At 49.5% G+C, this 25,224-nt stretch overlaps 2 protein-coding genes across 4 annotated transcripts; one reads left to right on the forward strand and one right to left on the reverse strand.

Moving 5' to 3' along the window:
- Positions 1-6,813: 6,813 nt before the first annotated feature.
- Positions 6,814-16,173, reverse strand: DCTN6 (dynactin subunit 6). 3 transcript variants are annotated; one of them, XM_067556975.1, is made up of 7 exons: positions 16,089-16,173; positions 14,126-14,190; positions 12,384-12,489; positions 10,890-10,978; positions 9,983-10,030; positions 8,578-8,720; positions 6,814-7,277 (listed from the first exon to the last, which is right to left on the reverse strand). In XM_067556975.1, exons 1-7 carry the CDS (start codon positions 16,109-16,111, stop codon positions 7,179-7,181), a joined length of 573 nt encoding a protein of 190 aa, XP_067413076.1. In that variant the 5' UTR covers positions 16,112-16,173; the 3' UTR covers positions 6,814-7,178. The 3 variants fall into 3 exon arrangements, with proteins under 3 accessions (XP_067413076.1, XP_067413074.1, XP_067413073.1); XM_067556973.1 differs by lacking the exon at positions 16,089-16,173 and adding an exon at positions 15,633-15,700; XM_067556972.1 differs by lacking the exon at positions 16,089-16,173 and adding an exon at positions 15,287-15,387.
- Positions 16,174-19,277: 3,104 nt separating this feature from the next.
- On the forward strand, positions 19,278-24,774 carry MBOAT4 (membrane bound O-acyltransferase domain containing 4). Its single transcript, XM_067557361.1, has 3 exons — positions 19,278-19,396; positions 22,566-22,790; positions 23,817-24,774. Exons 1-3 carry the CDS (start codon positions 19,278-19,280, stop codon positions 24,772-24,774), a joined length of 1,302 nt encoding a protein of 433 aa, XP_067413462.1.
- Positions 24,775-25,224: the final 450 nt, after the last annotated feature.

Here is a 25,224-nt window from a genome sequence, read left to right on the forward strand (position 1 = left end):
CTAGCTGCTGAAATCAATAAAGCAGGCCAGGTGGTAGAAGTCCCAGGCCTGCCTATGTGTAAGTGGGGGAATGATTGCGCTATTGTGGGGAACCTTCCTGGCTCCTACACTGCCCCGCTGCAGTTGGCTAGCGAAAGGATCGGAGTCCTCGCTCCTGCTCCCTTTACCCAGGGGCCTGCCTCACCCCAAGGGCTCCCTTCCCCTCTCCAGTGTGTGTGTGGGGGGGGTTTCTGTAACTCTGACAAGACTGGGCCCAGGATTCCTGGGGGCTCCACCCCCAACCTTGTTGTGTCACTTAGGGCGGGGGCTAGGGTGTCCCCACTCCGGGGGGCTCTTTCTGCACTGGGCACTTCCCTGACTCACTGATCACTGCATACAGTGCAAAGCAAACACAATTTATTAAACAGCAATCAATTAAAAACCTGAGAAAAGATGAGGAAGGTTAAAGGAAACACCTAGGGCCGCCCCCGGTGCAGGCACCGCACCCAGCGTCTCCGGGGTGTGAGGGACGCTCAGTCTGTGTCCCACATGTCACAGACCCCCTGCCCAGGCCTGGCTGCGCGGCAGGGACGCCGTGGGTTGGACATGTGCTCTGGCGGTAGCCACCCGCCCCCAGGCACTAGGGGGCCAGGCCCTTCTCCCCAGCGTCACCCCCGTCGGGTCACAACCCCCCTCCCAGTCTGGCCTGCACAGCCTCTGGGCTGGGGGTGTCTCCCTGCGTCGGGCCCTACCCTCGCTCCCCCCAGCCGCTTGCTCACTGCACCCAGCTCAGAACGGCTCCAGCCCCAGCTCCCAGCCCCCCTCTGCTTCAGTGCGGCTCGGCGCGGCTCCCTGAGCTGCTCCTTGGGCCCCTCTGGTTCTGCTGCTGTGAGTCTGCTCAGCTCAGCTCAGCTCAGCTCAGCACCCTGGCCTGGGCGTCTCTGGCCCCCAGCCACTGGCTGCTCTGCCTTAGCTCGGCCCTGCTCTCTGCCCAGGCAGCTGCAGCTCACAGGGAGGATGGGACACCCCGCCCTCCTGGCTCCCTCATTGGCCTGCCTGCCCTGTCAGTTAGGCTGAGCTCATGCGTTGGCCTCTCCCCACTGGCCCTGGGGGCTGTCCGTCTCAGCGTCCCACTACCTCAAGAGATGCCAGCCGAAAGGACCCACTCGGTTTCAGTCAGAGGGGAACAGCCCCTGAGGTTCCAAGCAGGGACCCCGCTTTTCCCGGAGGCTGGGAACCAGCACCTGTGAGCGAGGAAGCTGGGGACCCACGAACTGAGGCAGAACAAAGGGCACCCGCCATTCAGAGGCCGGGCGTTTGGGACTGTGACTTATGCAGCCTGGCGGTGACGGGCTCAACTGTAAATATTTGTCCCAGGTCAAGCTGGCTGCAGAGGGGGGCCGGTCACGCCTCCTGCTCTGGGCCAGGCCCCACAGCCTCCCTCACTCACTGAGTGTTGGCAGGGGGAATTCGCCAATCAGCTGAGTAGCAGTCTAGCGCCCGGCAGGGCAGGGCAGTCTATTGCCCATAGCCCTGGACCTCAGGCAAGGTGGGGGCCGGGGGGCTAGCAGAGCGGTCTAAAGCCAGGCGAGGCTTCGCAGGCTGGGGTAAGGCTGCCACCCCAGAGTGGCAAGGTAAGGGGCAGGAGGGGGACACAGGCCCCCCCCACTTCACCGCATCCCAGCCCAGGGCCCTACCAGCGGCGGAGCGCCCTGCCACTGGATCAGCGGGGCTCCAGCCGAAACTCACTGACTCACCTGCAGGCCACAACACACCCGGACAACCATCTGGTTCCCCTGGGCTCCTTCCCTACAATACCTGGGCTTCAGGGTCACCATTGGTCTCCCCAGGGTAAACCCCTCAGCCTCACCGGTGGCAGGTAACTCCAGTGGCTCTGGGCTCCTGGCACTCGGCAACTGTAGCAGTGCCTCAGCGCTGCAGCAATCAAGCTTGAGCTCCAGGGGCAAGACCTCCTTCTCCTCCAGCAGCTCGCCTCCCTGGGCCCTGTTTTGTACTTCCTGTCAGGTGAGGCTGGCCTAGCACCGCCCCCTCAGGTAGGAAGGCTCACTCCTCCCCCTGGGTCCGAGGGAGGCCACACTGGCCTTTCCCTTTTCTCCTATCTATCCCCAACAAAGCTGTTTTGTTTAAACTTCTGTGCTCATCAGTGGGCACAGATTTGGCTAGAAAAGATGCCCAGAGTGGCTATAGGTTCCCAGATTACTGGGCAGAGGCGTGAGCCAAAAATTTAGAAATCGTGTTGAGAATCCCCTAAAATAAAGTTCCAGCTGTTGTAGCTGCCAAGGCTGTTGACAGAAGGGTCACATGCAGAAGCGGATCATCCTCTCTGGACCAAGGTCCACGCACTGGGGTTTTGAGTGAAGATGCAACTTTTGGCCAAAACCCAAGCCCTCCATGCTCACAGGAAGAGAGTATGGCATTCCAGGCATGGTGGTGACCGCACCACCCAAACAGAGCACCCCACCTGAACGATTTGATGGAAACTGCCAAAAACTCAGGGAATTCCTTTACCAATGTTGCCTACTTTTTATGCTCTATCTCTGGACCTTCCTACCTGGAGGTATTTCCAGCTGCATATCCCACTCTCCCAACCCCAGGCTACAGTGAGAGGGGTGGGATGAGACTTGGCAAGGCCAGTGCTAGTTGGTGGGTATTTGGCCAGGGAGCCGGGGGTGCTGAGAAGCACCCAGCCCTGTCAGAAGGAGAGCACCCTGTGGGAGAATGCAGAAAGTTGGTACCACAAGGGCTGGCCAGATGGGTGCTGGGAGCTGACAGGACAAAGGCACGCTGGCTGAGGAAGGTTTGGAGGCACAGGGAAGGCCAGGCCAGAGCTCCCCATAGGAGCCATGGAGACAGGAGGTGCCTGTAGGAGGTGGGTGCCCCCTCAGAGCCTGAGAGCATGCGAAGAATACAGTGGTGGGCTGGTAAGCAAAAGGGGCAGATTGCCCAGCACTCTGCACCTTAAGGGAGGTTGGGAGGGTTGGGTGCAGTGCAGGGTGCTGGTACTGACCTTCAAAGCTCTAACTGGCTTTGGACCTGGCTCTCCTCTCCCTGTGCCAGGCTGTCAGGTCTGGGCCCTGTCTATATAAACCAGAAGGGTGCTCACCAAGGAAGTCCCACAGCTCAGTCATTCCCTCACCCTGCTCCCTACCAGCTCAACAGGCTGCCAGGCTGTGCCCTTTAAGGACAAACCCTTTGCCACGAGGCACAATGCCCAGGAAAGGGGGGGGAATGTGTGAGTGTGAGATTTATGCTGTAGGGTACTTGGAGAGTCTAGCAGGGGGGGGGGGGAGGGAGAAGGGGGAAGAGGGGCTGTTTGTTTTTTTATTGATTTATGGGGGGGTTTAATCAACTGTCAGATGCCTTGCCTTCAAGAGAAATGCCTTTTTTTTTTTTTTTTTTTTATAAACCCCAGTTAGTCAGCTAGCCCCTGGCGAGGGTGTAACGCACCATGGACCCCAGACACTCTCTCTAGTTGTTGCATCCCCTCAACTCCAGGGATCATTCACTCTCATGCCCTCCTGAGGGGAAGCACTTTGGGCTGGATGCTGTCTATGAAAGGGCTAATCAATGACTGTCTTCATGAGACTACTGACTGGGGTAATGAGACCTGGATTCATCGATCTTGAGACAGTTTGCAGGTGAGATGTAAGCAACCACTCCTGGGAGAACAATAAAGATTCTGTATGTACATAACGGCTGTGTAATAAAGAGAGTTCAGTGTAAAAAACCTATAGGCATAATAAGGTATTGCTAGCTCCTCTGCCTAGAGCCAACCACACCCTCGTGCCAGGACGATGCGATGCACTAGTGAGGAGCAGAGGTGGGAGGCGATGACCTGCCGAAGGAATGTGAAGGACTGCGACATTAGGACTGTCTCTGAGTTAGGCCAACTCCACAGAAATCTTGGCTGTTGGTTTGGCCTCAAAAACTGCCCAGTGATCCACTTGCGTGTCACAGCTTATGGGAAAGGGACTTCTCAAAGGCCCCAAACCAGCTCAGCCCTTCACACCATGGCAGTCAAAAGTGAATGCTGTTCTGTTGATCAGCGGAGAGGCAAACTGCTGATGAGTTGGCCCCCTTGAAGTGTCCTGACTCTGGCTTAGTGTCACAGCACACCATCTGCCTTCCTCCCCTGTGCTTTAATGCCACTGGGGAAGCTTAGCAAGCCACACTGAATCATGAGCAGGTTTGGTGAGAGGGGTCCGCACTAGAATTTGCTACTGGTGTAACAGGGATGGGTAGGGGTGTGATTATACTGGTATAAAAGGTGTCTTCTCTCAGCCCAGCTATTCTCATACAGGAAGGGGAATAAGCTACGTTGGTATAAGCACTTTTATCCTAGCACGACTCTGTCCATGTCAGGAGTTTTGCCACCTTAACTGCAGCATAGTTATAGGTATCATTAAAGCAGCAAAGCTTTTCCAAGTAGACAAACAACTTTTGAAGCTAAGAGAAAGAGACCAGAAAGGCAACCTCTCTAACACAGGGCAAAGAGACAAAGAGTGAAGGAAATAGATGATGGCCCCAGGTCTGGGACCTGAGATGTCCTAATGAGAAATTATCCATCAATACCATGGGAAAGCACACCTGGCCTGCTGTCCAAACCCAATCGTGCCAGCCACTTCACTGAGTGTGCTCCTGAACCACTGCAGGGATGGAAATAAACAGCCCAATCCACGCCCTTCCCTGTGCCAGGGAACCTTCCCATCCAAGTTCTCTAACAGTAACGTCCAGAAAAGGAGAGGCAACCCAAGTGCCTTCCACTAGCTGGCGCACAGCCCTCACTCAGAAGCTTTTATAATCTCTGGTATGTTAGCAAAGCATGCCATGAAGGGCAGCTAATGTTTGTCCGTCACTGCTCCACACACAGGAACTCTTCCAACCTGGGAACAAGCAGAGCCCCCCATCCCTAAGTCACTCTTCCTACCCTTAACCCTGATATCCCAATCTGACACAATCTCTCACTACATTCACAATTTGGCAAGAGTTAAGAAAGCAATCAGCTGCTCGTTGAGGCCAACAAGGTAGCCGGGTTGGCCCTATGGATCTGCCGCAGGCAGGGCGAGGCTTCCCCTCTTTTTGTTAAATGTCCACCTCTAAATCTGCACTCGGAACCCCTGCAGGGCCACAGCAACCACACGTGTGACAAGACATTTATCCTGCAGTGCTGCTGAGAGAACAGCCACCCACCAGAGAAATGCTCAGAGCCCTCCCGCTCCTCCAACCAGCCACTTGCAGACACTACATAAGCCAGAAAGACAACAGGAGGATGGGGACACCTCTCCCAAGGCACCTCAGCTTTCGGCTCCACATTGCAGCACTAGGCCCACCCTCAGCTCCAGGAGCAGCATCTTAGGGGGAAGAGAGGTACTCAAGTGTATGTGAGCTTGTCTCCCCTAGTGGCTGGCCAGGTATGGGATGGGTGCTGAAGGTGTTCCTTGATATCAAGAGGTAGAGGCCTGTGCTTGGGGAAGAAGTTATATTAGCACAAAAAGCCAATGAACACAATGGAACAGGGAGGCTGAACAATAAAACACAATGAATTTTCTTTCTATTGCAGCGGCCCAGCATTAGATTGATCCAAAGCCTTATTCTCCAAAGGACAGCTTCAGGATGTTCTGAGGGTACCAGGAAGCCCCTGAAATGCTACTGAAATTAACATGCTGGCAAACCTGCTGCCCTGGCATACAATCAAAACCAGGCAATTTTCCTAACCACATTCTTAAGACTCCAGGAACTTTTGCCAAAATTCAACAACCTCCTGCTGTAAACCTGCAAAAGGGACTTAGGGTTTTGCAGGAGGGGAAGGTTGCTAACCCACCCCCAAAATTTCACTGATACGGTGGCACTCTCTAAAGCATCCAGGTTGATAATTTCAGAACTGACTTTGGGTCTCAGACACACAAATCCCATTCATATTAACATCCAGCTCCCCAGTCAACTCTCACCTTCTCTAATATTTTTAATAAAGACAACTTTTCATCAAGAAAATTATGATATTTCTGGGTTGAAGTATTGGCAAATGTCTGCAGTTCTTGCCTAAGGTTCTGTTCTATGCTTTGGGCACCTTTCAGTATTCAATCCTGATGTCCTTTCTCAGAGGGCTCTTTGCTTTCATTGTTCTCTCGCTGCCTATGAATGCTGACACAGTTCAGCACACATGTAGGACAGGGTTCCTTTTGTTTTAGAAACATTGTTAGAAGAACTCATTGATTACAGAGCACAGAATTTCCTGAACTAACTTCTTTCTAATGTTATAACACAGTATCAAATCTTCAATCGGAAAGGATTAGTGATGGGGTTTTGGTTCAGAAAGTTTGAAAACAGAATGATTGTTTTAAATGTTGTTGAAAGGTCTGAAAACAAACTGGAGAAACCTTTCAAAAGGGACTCTTTGCCAGCCATTCCCCTGCTAGAATAGAAGAGGTCCTCAAGGTTCTGCCAGCCACAAAAGTCAGGACAGCATCACAGTAAATAGAGGAGCTGCCTCCATTGACGTCTCGTTACTGCGCATTATCTGTGAACACTAATACTCATGCAAAGTGCCATGTATCCATGAAGACTGGGCAAACTAAGTGCCTTTACCACCACCCAGGGGGCAATGGCAGAGCGGAGGTAAGAATACAGGAGTTAATCTATTTAGAGTATAAACTTTACTTAGATTGCAAACCCTCACGGTGCTAACATAATACCAGTGAATAAGAACAGGCATTACTGCCTCTCTACCTACTAGGCCAGAATGCCTCTAGTCATTGTGACATTACTATTGGCTGAAATTCTTCAAGATGAAATAGGAACATTAAAGTTACAAAGTTGAGAGGGTAACATATTTATTAATAGCGTAAAATAAGCCCTGAAATATTTTCTAATCCTCTGTCAGTTTTGTGCCCCTTTGAAAGACAATTTCTGTCCTACATCACAAGAGTAACTGGTGATATTATTATCCAGAAGGAATTGTGCACAATATTATAACCAAGGCAACCACCAATCAGACTTCTGATCCAGATATTTTACTAAATATAAATAGTAACAACAAAACAAAACAAAAAACAGTTTCCCCGAACGGAATGCATGAGGAAAGATCAGCTACTTCCTGCATGGAGTGCTAGCAATGAAGGGGAAATACCCAAATCAACTCCTTTTGCAGATGAGGGAATCCTATAGTGGTGTGAAAACTCTCAGCTCTTTGCAGGAGTAGATGTCATCTTCATGGTCTTCTTTAGATGATGATAATTTGGCAGGATTTTCATCAGGAAATCCAGCTGCAGTGTTTGTGGCTAGAAGAAACAACACATGATAAGAAAAGCACTGGCAAAGGGTAAGAAACAAAGGCATGTTACACAAGTGAAGCTGGCGCTCTAAGTCAGTGGTTCTCAATCCGGAGTACGCAGAGATATTCCGGGGGTACATAACTCATCTATATATCAACATAACTCATCTATTTGCCTCGTTTTACAACAGGCTACATAAAAAGCATTAACAAAGTCAGTACAGACTAAAATTTTATACCGACAATGACTTGTTTATACTGCTCTGTATACTATACAGTGAAATGTAAGTACAATATTTATAGTCCAATTGATTTATTTTATAATTATGTGGTAAAAATGAGAAATTAAGCAATTTTTCAGTAACAGTGTGCTAAGACACTGTATTTTTTATGTCTGGTGTTGTAAGCAAGTAGTTTTTAAGTGAGGTGAAATCTGGCGTACACAAGACAAATCAGACTCCTGAAAAGGGTCCAGTAGTCTGGAAAGGTTGAGAGCCACTGCTCTAAGTCATTTCAGGGACACAAGTCACCTAACTTAGACCCCAATCCTGCCCATGATCTGCGTGGGCAGACTTCCACTGATGCCACAGCACTCCACCTTGGCACAGGAGTCTGATAGTGCAGAGCCAACTGTAGGACTGGCATCAATATGCGTAAAGCCAAGGCACCCAGACAGTATCATGCTTTTGGGAGGCCCTGGGCCAAGGCACTTTGACAACGGTAACAGCACCGCAGGTTATGGAGACAAAAGGATGGATGGTCAAACACAGGCATGTAAAGTGGCATGTGCACAAATGCCTAACCTGAGGGCACAAGGCTGCATTGGGCAACTAGTGCAATACACTCCAGGTTTTCCTAGGTGATGGGCCTTCAAAGTCCGGCCCAGTGAGTTCTGACATACTGCAAACCAACTGTATGGAAGGAAATTACATTGGAGCTCCAAGGGAAGGGCCCAAGTATACTTGGTTAAACAGCTGGCAAGACTAAATGTGTTTTCAGAAGAGCAGAATGGTGAACCTGAAAGGGTGCTCCTGGCTGCCCTGCCAGCTGCCCCAGTGGGACTGGGCAAGGTTGCTAAGGAGGGCCATTCTTTGAGTGACACACTGCATTTTCCTGCTGAAAGAAAGCTCTGCAAATCTGGCTCCCAGCCTTTGCTTCCCTCCTCCTGGATCACAGGTTTAGCAGTTCTCCTCCCCCTTCTTGTGTCTGGAGTAGTGTCTGTTTCAGACAAACGGGGATGAATCACTGTGGCGCGTGGCTCACTGATGAGTGGCAGACTGCATGCCCTGGCAGGACAGCACACCCACCTGTGGCCGTTCGGTCTGCACTCGGCGAAGGCACTTAGCGTCGTAGATCACGGTGTTCTCCGGGATCACTTCATGTGTGTTGACGTTGCAGCAGGCCCCAATAACACAGCCACTGGTCAGAATCACATTCCTACCAACAAAGGCTGAAAAACAGAGACAAACCCTTGCAGTGGCTGGAAAGAGAAGCCTGAGATAATCAAAGCAAACAAGAATGCTGAGAGCCAAGATGGACAATATTCACGGCCTGTCACACACAAACTGCCATCCTGGTCTGAAACGCTCCTTTCGCTTACACAGCTCTCTCTATCCTGACTTATACTGGCCTTCACGCCTGCTCTGACAGGCCTGCCTCCCTCCCTGTCCCCTTCATGTAAGAGCACAGTTTGAGGGAGCTGCACTCACTTCTATGGCCCTGTCTGTCTAGGCTACTCAGCCACTTCCTTTTCTAACTTTGCAGCACAGCCTTCCCTGTGCTGCTACCATGTCAAAGATTTGCTATACAACATACAATAGATTTGATTTGCATATCACTTTAGTTTGACAGGGAGGAAGCTGCATTCACAGTTATCAAGTGTGCACACAGCTGCTCTGAAGTGAGGCAATAATCCTGTGAGGTGCACTCACTGCAGGACCCAAGAGGGGGAGTGCCCCACAGTTGGCTTCATGCCGTCTTTGAGCCTCTCCCCAATCCTGGGCACAGCCAGGGTGTGTTCTGGCTCCCAGCACAACTTAGTCTTAATTTCACTCCCACTTCTCCCTCAGTTACCAATCTCCGTTTCATATTCGCGCAATTCTCGGGAGACGTGCTTGAACAGACTGCATGCCACAGAAGTTCAGCTTTTAGAGACTAATATCCAAAAATCAAATTCATTAGAAAATTCATTTGAAGCTCTTTTGATCCCAAAGCAGGAACAGAAGCTACTGACTGCACTCTTTTCCTCTTTGGCTCCAATTAGACCTTGCTTTTAAAGTGCAGGGCTCTGTCCTTTCAAATGGGAAAGCTGCTAACTGACTGGAATCACAAGAGTTAGAAGTGGCATAAGCCATCCAGTAATGTAGTCCATCCCCCTGCAAGGGCAGAGGATAGTCCATTGGGAAAAAAAGTGTGGTGTTAACACATGCAAATGCCAATGTTACAATTCTAGTGCAGACAAAGGCAGTTATAGTTTTAACACATGCTGCTTGGTCAGATTCCTCACCAAGGTTTACCTAAAAACACACCTTTTTCCCTTTCTCTCCTATTGTACATGTGGCCTGAGAGAAGACTTAACAGATACTGAACCAATACCACACTAGATCTTATGCAAGAGGCAAGTATACAGACCCCGGGCTTTAATAGAACACAACTACAATGTAACAGGTATCAAACCTGACAAGGCATGAAGACACAATGAGTAACACTTACCTTTTGATTCAATTACATTGTTGTCTCCCATTTTCATTGCTTGTGAATCTACAAGTTATAGTTAAAGGAAATATAAAATTCTAAGCCTTTATGCCTTTCCTTTATCCCAAATTCCCAGCAACAAATACCCACATAACCCCGCCTTCAAACACACAAACCCACAACCCAGGAAGAAAGGCACTCATGAACCCATGGGTATGTGTGCTGCACTGATTTTTATAGCTTAGGCGGGACACTGAAGCTAATGGCTATTGTATTCCAAGACTCACAGAAAGACTAATAGTTTGACAATGTGTGGGAAATTACTACTGCCTAATATTTCACTTTTTCCTTTTTAGTCACAATGAATCCAGAAAGGGATTTCATGCTTCCTGTGTCCTGAAAGCTATAAAGTCTTCACGTTATCTCATATAAAAGGTGTGTGTTTTCAAACGACTAACTTGAGTTTCAAATTCAAACGGCAAGAGTCGCCCTCTTCTGACCAAAAAAAAACTGTCTCCAGACCCTTCGACACTGCGAACGAGACCAGTTGTAGCCAGTGCACGTATTTGTTTTCCCTGTGGTTCTTCTTTCTAGCTCCCAAGCTGGTGTAAAGATATGTAAGGACTTACACAAATACAAACAAACCAGTGGGTAGAAGTCCCAGATACAATAATCTGTCTGAGACACTACATGAGCTAATGGACTGAGGAAGCCCCAAATGCTAATCCTTGTTTTCCCATTGGCTTATTGTTGGGCAAGTCACTTACTCTTCTTTGTCCATTTTTCTCCCCTGTAAAAGGGGTATAAAAGTCAGCTACCTCACAGGAATGGTATGACTACTAGTTAACGTTTGGACAGTTCTTTGAAAATATAGAATACTAATGTGTTCAAGTTTGCGTTTTACATCACTGTTTAGCTAGGATACAACAGCCAACTTCAAAAACATTATAGGTGCCAATGATCATTGGTTTTGATTCCACCTCTTCTGTGTCAGGTGAAATATTTTCAGGATACCTGCAAGAAGATAGAAGAATACATTTAGAACTTGACTTTAAAAGGGTAGTGTCTCTTTTTGGAAGGAAAAAGTGTCTGTCCCTAGAATCTTTACAGAATTTCAGATTGTTTAAATGTTTAGGGTTTAACAATCTCATTTAATTTTAAACAGTAGGCTGTTTGTTTACTCGTGCTTTTCTCCCAGAGTGAGCCTAATCAGTTTCTTTCCTAGATTCTCAAGCAGTCACTGAATGCTGCAATGTTTAAGATATAAACACAGCAAAGAAAGGAGTTACCCTGAAAGAGAGCTGGAAAAATTGAAACTTTAAATAATCATCTAAACATTTCCAATGATCTTCAGTTATGTAAAGTGTTGCCTTGACCTCAGCCCTGCACTGAAGGTTGGGATGAACCTCAAATTGAATGCAGCAAGCTCAAATTCAGTTCTTGAATCTCACTAGTGATGAAATACTGAGAACATAGAGAGTGATGAAGAGGGCTGTTTCCTAATTCAGAACATCCTTATACTACCTCTCAGAGGCCATTTCAGAGGAAAACAGAAAGCAGGCAATAGTAAAGTATGGGCCCAGCTCTGCGGAGGGATTGCTGCCGCACAATACTGCTATGAAGGAAAAAGCTGCTCATGGCCCAGGCCCTAACTACACTCTAGACAAATGTCAAGGAATGTGCTGCGACATTTTAAGCTAGCTATTTAAAAGGGCTGACAGTCTGTTTTTTGCGGTGTATCTCCCATTTTTATCATTAAGCTGAGATAAGAATTTGTGTAGGCAAATTATTTTTTCTCGATAAAGTGAGAAATGTATTTTACAAGCACGAACAAGAAAAATTCTTTTTTCTAACATGGTGATGAAGGTTTCTCTCCCTCTCTGGGGGTTTCAGACCAGCAGCCCACATTTCAGGTAATCTCAAGCTGTGTAAACTTGTCCTTGTGGTTGAGGAGATGGGCATACCAGGGTGTGAAATGATAGCAGTACTGGGTGGAGAGAGTTTTAGGGTCAAATGTTGCATTGAAACTTGGGCCAGCTCTCGCCTGCCCCCAAAAATTATAACCAGTTCTGGACAGCTAATACTGTGCAGATGTGGCAAGCAACCCCACTTTTGGTAAATGAATTACAGTGCTTGTGTAAGGTGTCACTTTTACAGCCCAGGAGACTCCAGTCCTCTGCTTAGCCCAGAACAGGTAGAACACAGGGAACCACAGCTGAAGCTTCCAACACACTACCCTGTTCTGGAGAGAGAGAGATTCTAGGGCTAAGAGACAATCTATCTTCTATGTTCTTTCAGTCCTGAGCCCCCTGCTGAGACTGTCAGTGATGGAGTTAAACATAGATATTCATCCACTTGGTGCAAATCCTGTTTTAAAGCTCAATGTTCCTTCAACAGCATTGTAAAGATTCTTACTAACCCATTTATGATCAACGTCTGCTCTTCTATTAGGTTTCCTTCACCAATCACTATTGGTCCTGCTTCTGCAATGATTCGCGCTTTAGGGTGAATCACTGTCCTAGGTCCTGTGGAAACAAGATAAACTCATTACTAGCAGATCTAAATAACTGATATTACTAAAATCTGAGAGAAGGCCCCAGGCGGGGAAATCATTTAAAGATGTGTCATGTGTGCTTCACCACCACAAAAATTCCAGAAACAAACAAGAGGGACATGGAAATGACTACCCAAAACATAGGAAAAATACATTTTAATTCAATTAAGATGCAGGATGGGCTTGTGATTAAAGCACTGGCCAGGGACCAGATTTGCCAGACTCCCTGTGTGTCCTTGGGCTTGATGAATGAGTATCACCATTCAAGAATGTCAGAATGCAAAACAAAATACAAATGTTAGAAGCAGTTCAAGTTGTGCTTCTCAAATAAGAATGCCAGGCAATCTTAACCCTGACCCTATAGCTATGGTCTGAATAAATATGCTCACATTATTATCTCCATCCACGACAGTTTCATTTTATCAGTGACCCCAGGAAAGTAAGTCTATTACAACCTGAACTGGATAGTGGGTTCGTTTTGTAGAACTATTCCTGATCAGACAAATACAAGATTCTTCCCTCAGCCCCAGGTTTCTGACTGGCAAAAAAGCATACTGAAGGCAATAACTCCTCACTGGCCTAAACCTGGCAAGCGACATACATAGAGAACTGAACCTTACAATTCCAACAGCCATTACACATAGAAACGGCATGTCTCCATACACAGGATTCATGTGCCCAGTTCAGAAATTAGAGCACATGAGAAAAGCAAAGGCCAGGCCATGATCCTTCTCACTGTTCTGCACATGCACAGGAATCTGCCTACAGAAAAGATGGAGGTTTAGGACTAGAGATGTATATACCCGAATCAAACGATAAAAGCAATGTAAGTGCAACCTTAATTCAGCATTTCCTGGGTTTCCAATTTAAAATACAACAGAACCAAACTAATTCTTGAAAGGCAGACTTCATGAAGATATGTGCAGGCATCCTTAACTTCCAGTTAAAGATTTTCTGTGGGGAATTATGCTATGCAAACTGTAGTGCCATAAAATAAAGAACAAAAACAAAGACAAAACAAAAAAACAAAAAACAAAAAAAGAACTTAGTTCTCACTCATGCAAATACTTATACATGAGTAACTTTCTGCATGTGAATAGTCCCATGGATTTCAATGGGGCCACATGCAAATTATGCAGGTGTGTATGAAAGTGGAGCCAGTTTGAAACCTACCACTTTTCTTCTAAATTGCCCTCTAGGTCTAAACTGATCTATATTCATGACTTTTGTAAAGGTTTGAACAGCTCAGACTGTGAGGGCATTGCACGGGGGTGCTCTGTGATAAAATGTCTAATGCATTTCACAGTGAGTCAGATTGCATGTGCCACGCCTGAGTTCTTCGCTTTACAAAAGGAGTATTGATAGCAGTGATATCAAGGCAGAATTTACCAGACTAGTCTTCACTTCTGACTAGACTTCCACCACAGAGGCCTTTCATCAGATAACTTACTAGGAGAACACATGATCTTCTGCCACTAAATCCCTGATAGTTATTGACTACCAGAGAGGTGGGGGCTCCATTCACTACCTTCCGTTTTCAGAAGTACTGATTCAAAGTCGATAAGTGAAGAACAAGACAAACAAAGATGCACTGTATTTTCTCTTACCGATAGTTACATCTCCCCTGATTTCACTTTCCACGCAGACGACAGCTCCAGGAGCAATCTTCACACTGCAACCAAAAATTAATATTAAAATAAACAAACACAATGGTTTTTAAGGCCAAGACAGAAATCTAAGAAAGATAGGTAGACTTCTTCTAATAGATTCCATCCAACTTGCACTTATAACTTCAACATTTTCACTGAGTTCATAATTCAGAAGAGCACACACACATTTAAAGAGATACTTGAATGTCCCAATTTATAACTGTATAAACCAATGAGAAAAATCCCCTGGGCTCTAAATATGAGTTTTTAAAATCCATCATGTTGCCAAGAAACTGAAAAATAAAAATAGCCACTCTTTCTAGATTAATAAACACCTCCATTTTGCATTTCCTTTAATCTCTGCAGCACTAACTAAATAGAGATTAGCCAAAAAGTCTTATAGGGAACATTTAATTCACACTCAAAGAAAGGAGACGCTGAGCTGCATTGAGATGGCATGGGAGACAAAAGTAGCATTTAATATTGATCAGACTTAGAAAGGATCTTATTTGTTGGTGGCTATTGTCTCAAATCTTGAGGTTACGTGTTAATGCACCACTGCAGTATAATGTACAGATAGGGTGGGAATGGAAAGAAAGTGAACAAGGCAAAATATGGATCTGAAACAAGTTCACAACCCCAGGTAGGACTGTGGCCAGCCAAACAAAAGTATATATACACAGTGTGCCAATCCATGCAGTGACACATCTCTGGTGTTCCCCTCCCCAGTTTCTACCAAGATAGAGAATCTATCTTGAAGATGGGAATGGGGGGGTGGTGGGGAGGTTCAGATACTCTCTAACCTGTGGAATTTCAGAACACCAAATGGAATTTCCTACAGGTTGGATGACTAAGGACCCAAAGAATTTTTATGTAATTTCTGTGTATTTTCTCTTTTCCGCACACTCGATATGGGAAAGTTGGGGATGGGGGAAGTCTCTCCCCCCCATGGCAGGGGAAAGGAACTGTAGGGTTGGACTGATCTTTCTTTAGAGAAAGAGAAGCAAATGGGGTGCTCCCTGGCTAGGGCACTGCTTCGTCCATCAGGTGCTGCTGTGGCAGCATCTACTGGCAAGAAAGTTTGCTTGGAGCCCCAGAATTTCTTCAGCCAAACGTCACCTCTCTATCTCTTGCTCCCATTTCAGACTCCCTGAGCTCACAGGGAGCCAGCACTCTCCCTTATTTTGACCAACGGAGAACGACATGATGAGAAATTTTCCAAAAAACCCCCCACCCCATTTGAAACATCTCTCATGACAAGGCATGTTTTCCAGCCCTGCAATCCTTCGCATAGGTCTTCTCTGAACCTTCCTGAACGTTTCAACCTCTATCTTGAACCATGGCACCTAGGCCTGGAGACAAGGAAGTCCTCTGGGCTCAGTGGCTCTCCACCCTTCCAGGAGTAGGCGTGTGCCTTCGTCTGGCCTATCCCACGTTCCACCTCCATTAAAAACGACTTGCTTACAAAATCAGACCTAAAAACACGAGTGCGTCACAGGCGCGCCGGTGCGGACACATGGCTCGCTTCGTGCTGCCTCCCTCGTCTGCCCTGGGACTACACACGAAATGCTGGACTTACAGCGTCCCCCCCCCCCGGGCTGCAGGCGTGGGGGGGCCCGGGGCGTTGCCCTGCACTTGTGACACCCCTCCCCCGCCCGACCCGCGGGCTGAGACACCCTGAGGGAGGCAAACACCCAGGTGGCGGAGGCGCCCCCCGCAGAGCTCGGCGCCCCCCTGCTGAGGGGGGGGGGGCTACGGGATCGGGGGGGGGGCCTGCCCCGGCCCTTCCGGCAACAGGCGGGTCGGAGCTCCAGCCAGGTCCGCGCCCGCCCGGCTGGGGGCGGGACGAGAGCCCACCTGAGGCCGCGGTGGGTGACCCTGGGAGGGCGGGGCGCGGACTGAGCGCCCCCCTCCCCCTCACCTGCTTTGCGTCCTTTCCGCCATCTTCCCCGATCGGCCAGCGACTGCTCAGCCTGCGCGCCAGCCACTCCGGCCGTGGGCGGGCCTCTCTCAGCGCTCCCTTCCGCCACGTGGGGCGCGGGGAGCGAGCCCCTCTGCGCTCGATTACAAGCCCTGCTGGGTCTCTCTTTCCAGCCCAGAGCGTGCCGCTGCTAGGCGCAGAAGGCTGCGCGAGGGAGGGAGCGCGAGCGGGTCTGGCTGGGGCGCCCTGCGCTGAGCACCGCCCGCTGCATCATGCCTCTGGCACAGCCCCTGCATTCAACCTGCGCCCATCCAGCCTCGCTGGCGTTTGGGAGAAACTCCCCCCTCCCCCGCCTGGACAGCTGCAGCGTGGCAGTGGGGGCTGCAGTCCACCCCTGGGCCAGGCGCTATGCAGTTACTACTATAGAAGAGGCAGGGGGTGGAAACTCCAATCTCTTCCTTAGCGGTGTTTAAGGCCTGGCTTGGCAAAGCCCTGGCTGGGATGGTTTAGTTGGGGTTGGCCCTGCTTTGAGCAGGGGCTTGGACTAGATAGCTCTTGACGTCCCTTCCAAACCTCCTCTTCTATGATTGGCGTTCCTGGAAGGGAGATGGGCAGCTCTGGTCACTCACAGTATGGGTAGGGTCCCTCCTTCCCTGCCCCCCACACCATGGGTGTGGAAGGGGCAGGGGTGCCCAGGATGGCAGTGCGGGGGCCAGCTGGTGGGGGCTGTGCAGGGTGCCTGGGATAGGGTCCCTGGCAGGGAGGAGATACCCTGCAGCCCTCCCCATCCTGCCCAGTCCCTGCCATGGTGCCCCACTCAATTTCTCACAAACCGGGGGCATTCCTTCCCTTGTGAGCCCCGCAGTTCCCATGGAGCACATGTTGCCAGCACTCAGCGCTGCCTGGTGCTGCTCCTGCCCATCTGCAGTGGGTGACTAATTCTCCACAACGCCAGCACTGGCCTAGGAGGAGCAGCTGTGAGGCGGATGCTGTGCCCACAGGGCAGCCCTGTACTAATTGTCCCTGGGGGAAGGGCAATAGGAACTGGGGCTAGAGCCACTCAGGGTTGGTCAACACTGCACGTGGCAGCAAGCCTCCCAGACCAGGGAGACAGACTTGTGCTAGCTCTGCTCAAGCTAGCATGCTAAAAATAGCATGGACAGGGCAACTTGGGCTTTCAAGCCCACCTGAACCCTAGCGTCAACTGCAGACACAACGTCCACACCACAGTTTTTAGCACGCTAGCTTAGGCTCCGCTGGCCCGAGTCCGTCTACTTAGGCTGGGGGGTTCGATCCCAGCTGCAGTGTAAACATACCCAAAGGGGCGTAGGTGTTGCAATGCTGAATATAGCAAGACCTAACTTTAGGCTCCCTGCTACCCAGCAGACTCCTCAGGGCCAAGTTAGGGGCTCAGTTCCCTGTATAGTGCACGGGGAGAGAAAGGTGCCTAAAAAAAGGATTCCCAAAGGCCAGCATGCTAACTGCAGAGCAGCCTAAGCTAGTCACTAGGAAATGCCAAGATGAGATGTAGGGACTAAGTCTTGCATCTCAAAGGGAGGTGGTGCTATATCTGCCCAGGATTCACAGCTGTGAACCCTTCCTGTCTAAGTCAGGTCAGCCTCCTTCGCCCTCCCCCCATTTATAACCAATAGCTCAATGATTAGTGCACTCATCTGGAATGTAAGAGACACAGGTTAAGTCCCTGCTCTGCCATTCTCTCACATGCCAGGTGGATGCCATGACTACCAGGCTGTTGGGTATTATGTGGTAAGGCTCCAAATCTCTCCTGTTGATCACAGAATCATAGACATCTAGGACTCGAGAGGTCATCAAGTCCAGCCCACTGCGCTGGGGCCTACCCGAGTAAACCTAGACCATCCCTGACAGGTGTTTCTCCAGGTTGTTCTTAAAAACCTCCAATAATAAGGATTCCACAACCTCCTTTGGAAGCCTGTTCCAGAGCTTAGCTACCCTTAGAGTGAGAAGCTTTTCCAAACTTCTAACCTAAATCTCCCTTGCTGCAAATTAAACCCATTACTTCTCCTGCCTTCAGTCAAGATGGAGAGCACTTAATGGCTTCCTCTTTATAACAGCCCTTACCATAGTTGAAGACTGTTTTCAGTTTCACCCTCTGTCTTTTCTTCTCAAGACCATAGTATACATGGCTTCTCTCAAGGTTTTTTTTGAACCTTTCCTCATAGGTCAGGTTTACTAAAACTTTTATCATTTTTGCTGCCTTGTACATTCCCTGTAGTGCGGGAATCTCATGACAGAGTTCATGGGAAGTAGCAGAGCTATAGAACTGTGCACAATGGCTGCTAGGTATGTGGCTCTTGCCTCCACATTTTGGCCCAAATGTATAGCAGAGAGCTCCAATGTTTTAAACCACGGGGGCCTAAAGTTACACACCTAACACTATATTGGAGCCAGGGACACAGCCAAGGCCACTGTGAATAACCCTAAAACCATGGGAAGGGAATACCAGAGCCTGACAAACCTCAGGGTGTGTGCAAGGAGCCACCGTGTCTCTGCTCTGTTCCTGGACTTCTGCAGCCTTGGCAGCAAACCTAGCTCATCTGCTGTCTTTCCGCAAGTTCCTCCTTTCAATTCCAACAGCTTAAATATGATGCCATCCAGCTGCAGGGATGAGGGTGTTGGAACACAGAGGCAAAGCAAATGCTACTGCCACGCTTCAGTCATTTGATAACTGCTGAAGTCATTTCTCCCATCATCAAGATGTTCAAGTAGCTTGGTATTTAAGATGCTTATTGAAAAAGAACTCACTCTTATCTCTGTGTGTAACACTTCCTGTAATCTAAAAGCAGAAGGATTGCTCAAGATCTTAGCAGGCCAAATATGAGGCAGTATGTTTTCCATGTGAACACAAGTCCTGGGGGTTAGGCACTTAGCAGAAATAGCATTTAGGAAAACAAAGAGAATACTTTCCTTTTCCTCTCCTTATGTGTAGCGCTGTGTGCCAGGCCCTCCAGTTCAGATAATTTTGTTTCCATAGCACTCTGGCTTTACTCTCTGACAGACACATTTGCATTGCTTATCTGAGGTTCAGTTTTAACCCACATTCCTGCCCCCATATAAAGAGAATGAAAATACACCAGTGTCAGTTCTTTATGTAGGTGTCCCAGGAACTGAAGACCATTGAAGAATTAACTCTTGAAAAGCAGGCTCTCCATGGATTGGGAAAATCCACTTGTTCTGCATCCTACAGCTTTCTACCAGCTAGTTGCTTTTCCATTTGCCATTTTGTTTCACTATCTCTGCATCTCTGGGTCTCTCTCTCTAAATGCCAGGTATGCTTTCATTTTTGCTTTAATTTCATGCTCGTGATCTTTGGTAGTGAATTAAGTGGTGAATTCTATTCTAAGTGTAGGTTTCATAGGTGAGGCGATTTTGCTAATCTCTTTCCTAGGAAAACAGGATTGGATACCGCAAGGATCTAGGAATCAAAACTCTCTGTATCTAATCACGACTGCCACTGATTCACACTATGACTTTGGGCAGATCACCATCTCTTCGTGCCTCGATTTCACTCCGTATAATTAATGTTTGTAAAGTGTTTTCAGATCCGTAGATGAAAAACCCTTGATTCACAAAATAGGATTATTTGCCTAAAGTCCTGCATGCTACAGTAGATTTTGCTTGAAGATGCAGTGATTATATGAATCCAAATCACAGGTTGACATATTCCTAGGAATCAGTGAAGAACTTGTGATTGTCAGGTGGAATTTTCAACGGCACCTAAATGACTCAGGAGCACAAGTCTCCTTGGCTTTCAGAGAGACTAGTGTTCCTAATTTAGGTGATTTATAAAATCCCACCTCTGCAGTTGGGCATTTAGGCAATAGTTATGGGTTATAATCTCAGAAAGGAATGGTGAGAGGAGACCAATGCATCAAGTTCACTCAGGTCTTCTGGAGTGAACGGGACTTGCAGGTTGCTCAAGTGATACAATGAACCAAATGGAAAGCTAGCAGCTGGATAAAACACACAGAGCTACATTTTCAGAGATCTCAACAACATCAGAGGGAGTTGCAGCGCACCAGCACCTTTAGAAATCAAGTCACTTTGGGTTGGTGGCCCAGGTTGGACAGATTGGGTCAAAGCCTCCACTGAGGACTTGCCAGCATGAAGAGCCAAGAGGTGACTGCACTGGTTGTCATTCTGCAGCCGCAAATGAGAGATTGTTTCTTCAGACTGATACAAAGTTCCAATCAGAGGACTTCATGGGGGCCCTGATGGTGTGTCCACCATGAACTAGAGTCCCCCGGAAAGCTGGCCAGCAGGGCAAACTCACAATTGGCACCTATCTCACTGGGAGGTTATGAGTTCCCACAGAACCAAACAGCCAGCTCACAGAATGAAAGAGCATACGACGATGCTGGTGGCTGGCAAGTGCTTGGTGCCTGAAGATCAGAAAGCTGGCAATACTCAGCCTTGCCTTAGCGCTTGTGAAGATCAGCAGCATGGTGCTCAGTTAGGGTAAGGAAACGAATATTAGCAGGAAATATTGTACCAAATCCCCATGTCCTTCAAACATGGGGGGCAGAGCTTCATGTGCTGTGATGAGTACCCTCTGCCCTTGTGTGAATGCTAAGCACCACAAGAAAGAACGGAGCATGGAGGGTGGGTTCTGAGTTACTACAGAGAATTCTTTCTGGGTGTCTGGCTGGTGAGTCTTGCCCACATGCTCAGGGTTTAGCTGATTGCCATATTTGGAGTCGGGAAGGAATTTCCCCCCAGGGCAGATTGGAAGAGGCCCTGGGGTTTTTCACCTTCCTCTGCAGCATGAGGCACAGCTCACTTGCTGGTGGATTCTTTGTACCTTGAAGTCTTTAAATCATTATTTGAGGACTTCAATAACTCAGTCATAGGTTAGGGGTCTGTTACAGGAGTGGGTGGGTGAGGTTCTATGGCCTGCATTGTGCAGGAGGTCAGACTAGATGATCATATAGTCTATGAGTCTTGCCTGCTGCCCAGGAGACATTGACAGGGGTTCAGAAAAGAGTGTGTGGACAATGGGGGTGGTGTCAAACATAGCAGCATTGGCGCGGTGAACGAAGCCTCAATTGGCCTAGGGATGATGTGGTGGCCAGGTTGACCTGGTGAGTTTTTAAAGCTTTGGAGACAAAATGTACTTAACCCCAAGAATCACCAGCTGGTGCTGGCACTGAAGAGCTTCCAGCGAGGGAACAAGGTAGGATTGGGTGGCAGCGTAGGGGAGAGTGCCTGGAGAAAATGCTGCACTTTGCCAGTTCTGCTTTGGGGTTGGCAGGGGGATGAGTCTGGAAATGAAGCAAGAGGAAGTGCCATGAGCCAGGGCGGGAACTAGGGCGGGGTGAGCAGGGCAGTCGCTCAGGGCACAAAGCCAGCAGGGGGTGGAAAAATGGGGCGGCGCAGATCAGGGCCAGTGGTGTCAGCTGGAGCAGAGGGTGCTCAGTCCCTTCCCCCATGCGCAGGATCGGGCCCAGGTGATCCTGGCTGAGGCAGCCAGCGGGCAGGGCACTGAGGGCCGCTGGCTACCTGCCCGTGGGCCTGAGCAGAGACGCCCCCTGCTGCACCCTGTCACTCTGTTCTCACAGCCTCAGTTTCTGGAGCTAGCGGAGAGAGTCTGTGTGCCCGCAAGTCTGGCAGCCATGGGGCTGGCGGAGGGCAGCCGGGGGTAGCACGGAGTGTGGGGAGAGCAACCTGGCTTCGATGGCAGGTCCCTGGGCAGTGAGCACGGGGAGACCGGGTGGCTGAGTGGCAGGTGCCCAAGGGGGATGAGTACTGCAGGGATGCCTCAGGGAGTATCTCATGGCAGCCAGGCTCCATGGGCGGAGGCCAACTTGGGGCATTGCCAGCCAGTGCTGGGCTCCTTTGGGGCAGAGACAAGAGTGTGTCAGGGGTGCAGCTGGGAGCTGTGCTGCCCACCCTGCCTGGGGAACGTCCGCCATGCAGAGGTGGCCCAGCTTGGGGAGCAGGGCAGCTCCCACCAGCTTCCAAACTGCGACTTCTGGCAGGCGATGCCAGTTTTCACACTGTGTGTGTGTGTGTGGGGGGACGATGACGCACCCTACAATTTGGAAACCTTTGTGCTAAATGGAAGGCAGAAATCTGGGGGTGGAGGGGCACGTGATCCTGGGTGCCCCCCCCATGCATCGCCTATAGGGGGCACAAATATGCTTGCTCGCTCTGGGCGCTAAAATGCTTAGTTCCGGTGAGCTGTGTGGTCCTCAGGAGCCCTCTGTTAGACCACTGAAGCAGCGCGGACGAGGAATTGTGCTGAGGGAGGGCAGCAGGAGGGGTAGTCAGTACAAAGGAGAAGCTACGAGGGAGGGAGGGAGGGAAAAGCCAGCCCAGGAGAGAATCAAGCCCCTCACCTCACCAGATGAGCTTTCTAGAGGGGACCATCACCCACAGGCTGCTGGCAACCCCGCTGAACCTCAGGAAGCCTTTGCAACCATTTCTGGTTTCTTTTAGGCACATCTTGCTCCTGGTGGGAGGCTGCCTTCTAGCGTGTGCTGCCATGGGATCGTACGCCCTGCTGCTCTTCATCCCTGCCGTCTGCTCTGTGGCCATTTTCTTCTCAGTCAGTCCACTGCATGTCCACAGGTTGGCGTTTGTGATCCAGATGTCCTGGCAGACTCTCTTTCACCTGGGCCTGCACTACAGAGAATATTACCTGCAAGAAGCCCCATGCGTAAGGTATCAGGCAGCAATGCACAAGCTCACCTGGCCTGGATTTTGCCTTCACTACCTCAGGGAGGTTACATCAAGACTTTTCCAGATTTTTCTGGGCTGTCTGGGTGTAATAAGAGTAGAGGTGGCATGGTCCTTAGGGGCAGTCATACTCCCATGGGGCATAGTCCGTGTCCCTTAGCACCATGCACGCTCTTTTCACAGGAAATAATGTAGGAAGCTGTCCCAGTATTTCACCAATCTGGTTTTTTCTGTGTGTGTTTTGACATTCGAGGGGGAAGATTCCCCCCCAACATTTAACAGCCTGTGTTTTGCCTTTTCTGTCTCATGCTCAGCACTTTCCATAGCCATTAAGGGCTAAAGCCGGGTGACAAATGTCTCCATTTACCTTTCCAGAGGTGAAATTTTCATGACCTTTCTAGTATTCAATCACCAGGCATGGCGCTCAGAATCACCCCGTGCAGCACTGACTGTGATAGAATCACTTCTCTTCCACCAGGATGTCAGTCTGCTTACATCCTTGTCCCGACTCCGCTGTTCCATGCGGGCATCCCAAGCTCTGACCACAGACCGGGTCAGGCAGGCTCCTTCTGGCAAGATGTAGATACAGGGATGGTGCCAGGCGCTTTCAGGGGAGCACACGGACATAGAGCAAATAACCAGGCAATCACTGAGTGTGTTTAGGTTTAAAGGTCCAGCATGTGATGGGGGTACCAAGCTTGGTGTCACAAGTATTAGTGCTATCTTGGCTTGCAGTGTCCAGAGATTTCAGTGCTTGTGGGGTTTTTTGCAGATCTGCAGCAGGGTTGGCTCAACCATCTGCACAGCTGCCTAAGGCAGGAAAACGGAAGGGGCAGGCAAGGGGTTAGTGGCAAGGTCATGCCGCAGGCACCCTCTGCACAGTGGGATCTCGCACACACCGTGGGAGTGTTCTGGTAGTCTGGCTACGTGACCATTCAGGGCAACCCCAGCCCTGGCGTGCACTACGGAATGCCGCTCACACCTGCTCCACTTGCTCTCTCTCCCTTGCAGGCTGATCATCGCCCTCTCTTCTCTCATGCTGCAGACCCAGAGGGTCACGTCACTGGCTCTGGATGTCCACGAAGGGAAGGTGATGGTGGTATCTGAGTGGGGGGATGGGAGGGAGCTACTGCTGCAGGCACTACCTCTGTGCAGCTACCTTCTCTTTTTCCCTGCCCTGCTGGGGGGCCCCCTGTGCTCCTTTCAGCAGTTTCAGGTTCAGATCCAGTGTTCACGTGCTTCACGTCCCACACCCCCCCTGAAGGCAGCAAGCCAGAAATGCCTTCGGGCCCTGGCTCTGCATCTGCTAAGAACGGCTGTGAGGGGCTGCATAGCCCCGCTGGCCCGAATGTCAGACTGCACTGGCTTTGGCTGTGTATATGTCATGTGGAGTTCCGCCCAGCTCTTCAAACTGGCTTATTACTCTCAGTGGGTGCTCGATGAGTCTCTTCTCAACGCAGCAGGCTTTGGGCTGGAGCTTGAACATGTCCACGGTGCAGAGGCTGCCTGCGGAGACCTCTCTGATGCAGATGTCTGGACCTTGGAGACCACAAACAGAATAGCCCTCTTCACCAGGACCTGGAACAAGAGCACTTCCCAGTGGCTGAGGAGACTCGTCTTCCAGCACAGCCCGGCCCAGCCCCTGTTGGCCACCTTTGCCTTCTCAGCCTGGTGGCACGGGCTCCACCCAGGGCAAGTGTTTGGCTTCTTGTGCTGGGCAGTGATGGTGGAGGCTGATTACCGGATTCACCCTTTTCTCAGTTCACTTACAAAGTCCTGGCATACCAAGGTGCTGTATAAAGCCCTGACCTGGGTCCAGACCCAGTTGATTATCGCGTACATCATGACTGCAGTGGAAATGAGGAGCATCTCTGCACTCTGGCTGCTGTGTGCCTCCTACAACAGCTTCTTCCCTCTTCTGTATGGTGTTTCACTGCTGGGATTGGTCAGGAGATCGAAAGAAAAATGAGTCACTCTCACTCTTACTCCCACACTCACCCCCAGGACGGAGCCATCATTACTACACAGATAGTGTAGGAGAGATGGCGATTGCTCCCGTTGCTAGGGAGGGGATTACTCTATGGCTTTTTGTGCCCCTAGTCTACCTTAAACCCATCATTCTTATCACATAAAATAGACTCTCCCGTTCTAAGGCCAGGAGGTACCCTTAGATCATCTAGTCTGACCTGCGCCATAGCACAAGCCAGAGGACCTCACCTGGTGATTCCTGAATCCAGTAAATAACTTATGGTTGAATCAGAGCATGTCTTTTAGAAAGAGACATCCAGTCTTGACTTAAAGAGTCCAAGTGATGGGGAATTTAGCATATCCCTAGGTAATCTGTGCCACTGGTACGATACCATGACTACTAAATATTCGCATCTTCATTTCCATTTTGAACTTTGTTGCCTTCAGTTTC

Source organism: Emydura macquarii, unplaced genomic scaffold, assembly GCF_026122565.2.
Source record: "Emydura macquarii macquarii isolate MOO-44397 ecotype Brisbane River unplaced genomic scaffold, CSIRO-AGI_Emac_v2 contig_1790, whole genome shotgun sequence".
In the NCBI taxonomy this organism is placed as follows: domain Eukaryota; kingdom Metazoa; phylum Chordata; order Testudines; family Chelidae; genus Emydura; species Emydura macquarii.

Bases quoted from the DNA above. Each gene is read 5' to 3' on its own strand.
- DCTN6 (XM_067556972.1), bottom strand. From the start codon at position 15,372: ATGTCGTTCTCCGTTGGTCAAAATAAGGGAGAGTGCTGGCTCCCTGTG. The intron at 14,191-15,286 runs GTGACGTTTGGC...TTTTGGTTGCAG, and splicing joins TGGGAGCAAGAGATAGAGAG to TGTGAAGATTGCTCCTGGAG. The intron at 8,721-9,982 runs GTAAGTGTTACT...TCTGTTTTTCAG, and splicing joins CAATGTAATTGAATCAAAAG to CCTTTGTTGGTAGGAATGTG.
- MBOAT4 (XM_067557361.1), top strand. From the start codon at position 19,278: ATGGATTGGGAAAATCCACTTGTTCTGCATCCTACAGCTTTCTACCAG. The intron at 19,397-22,565 runs GTATGCTTTCAT...GGTTTCTTTTAG, and splicing joins TCTCTCTCTCTAAATGCCAG to GCACATCTTGCTCCTGGTGG. The intron at 22,791-23,816 runs GTATCAGGCAGC...TCTCCCTTGCAG, and splicing joins CAAGAAGCCCCATGCGTAAG to GCTGATCATCGCCCTCTCTT.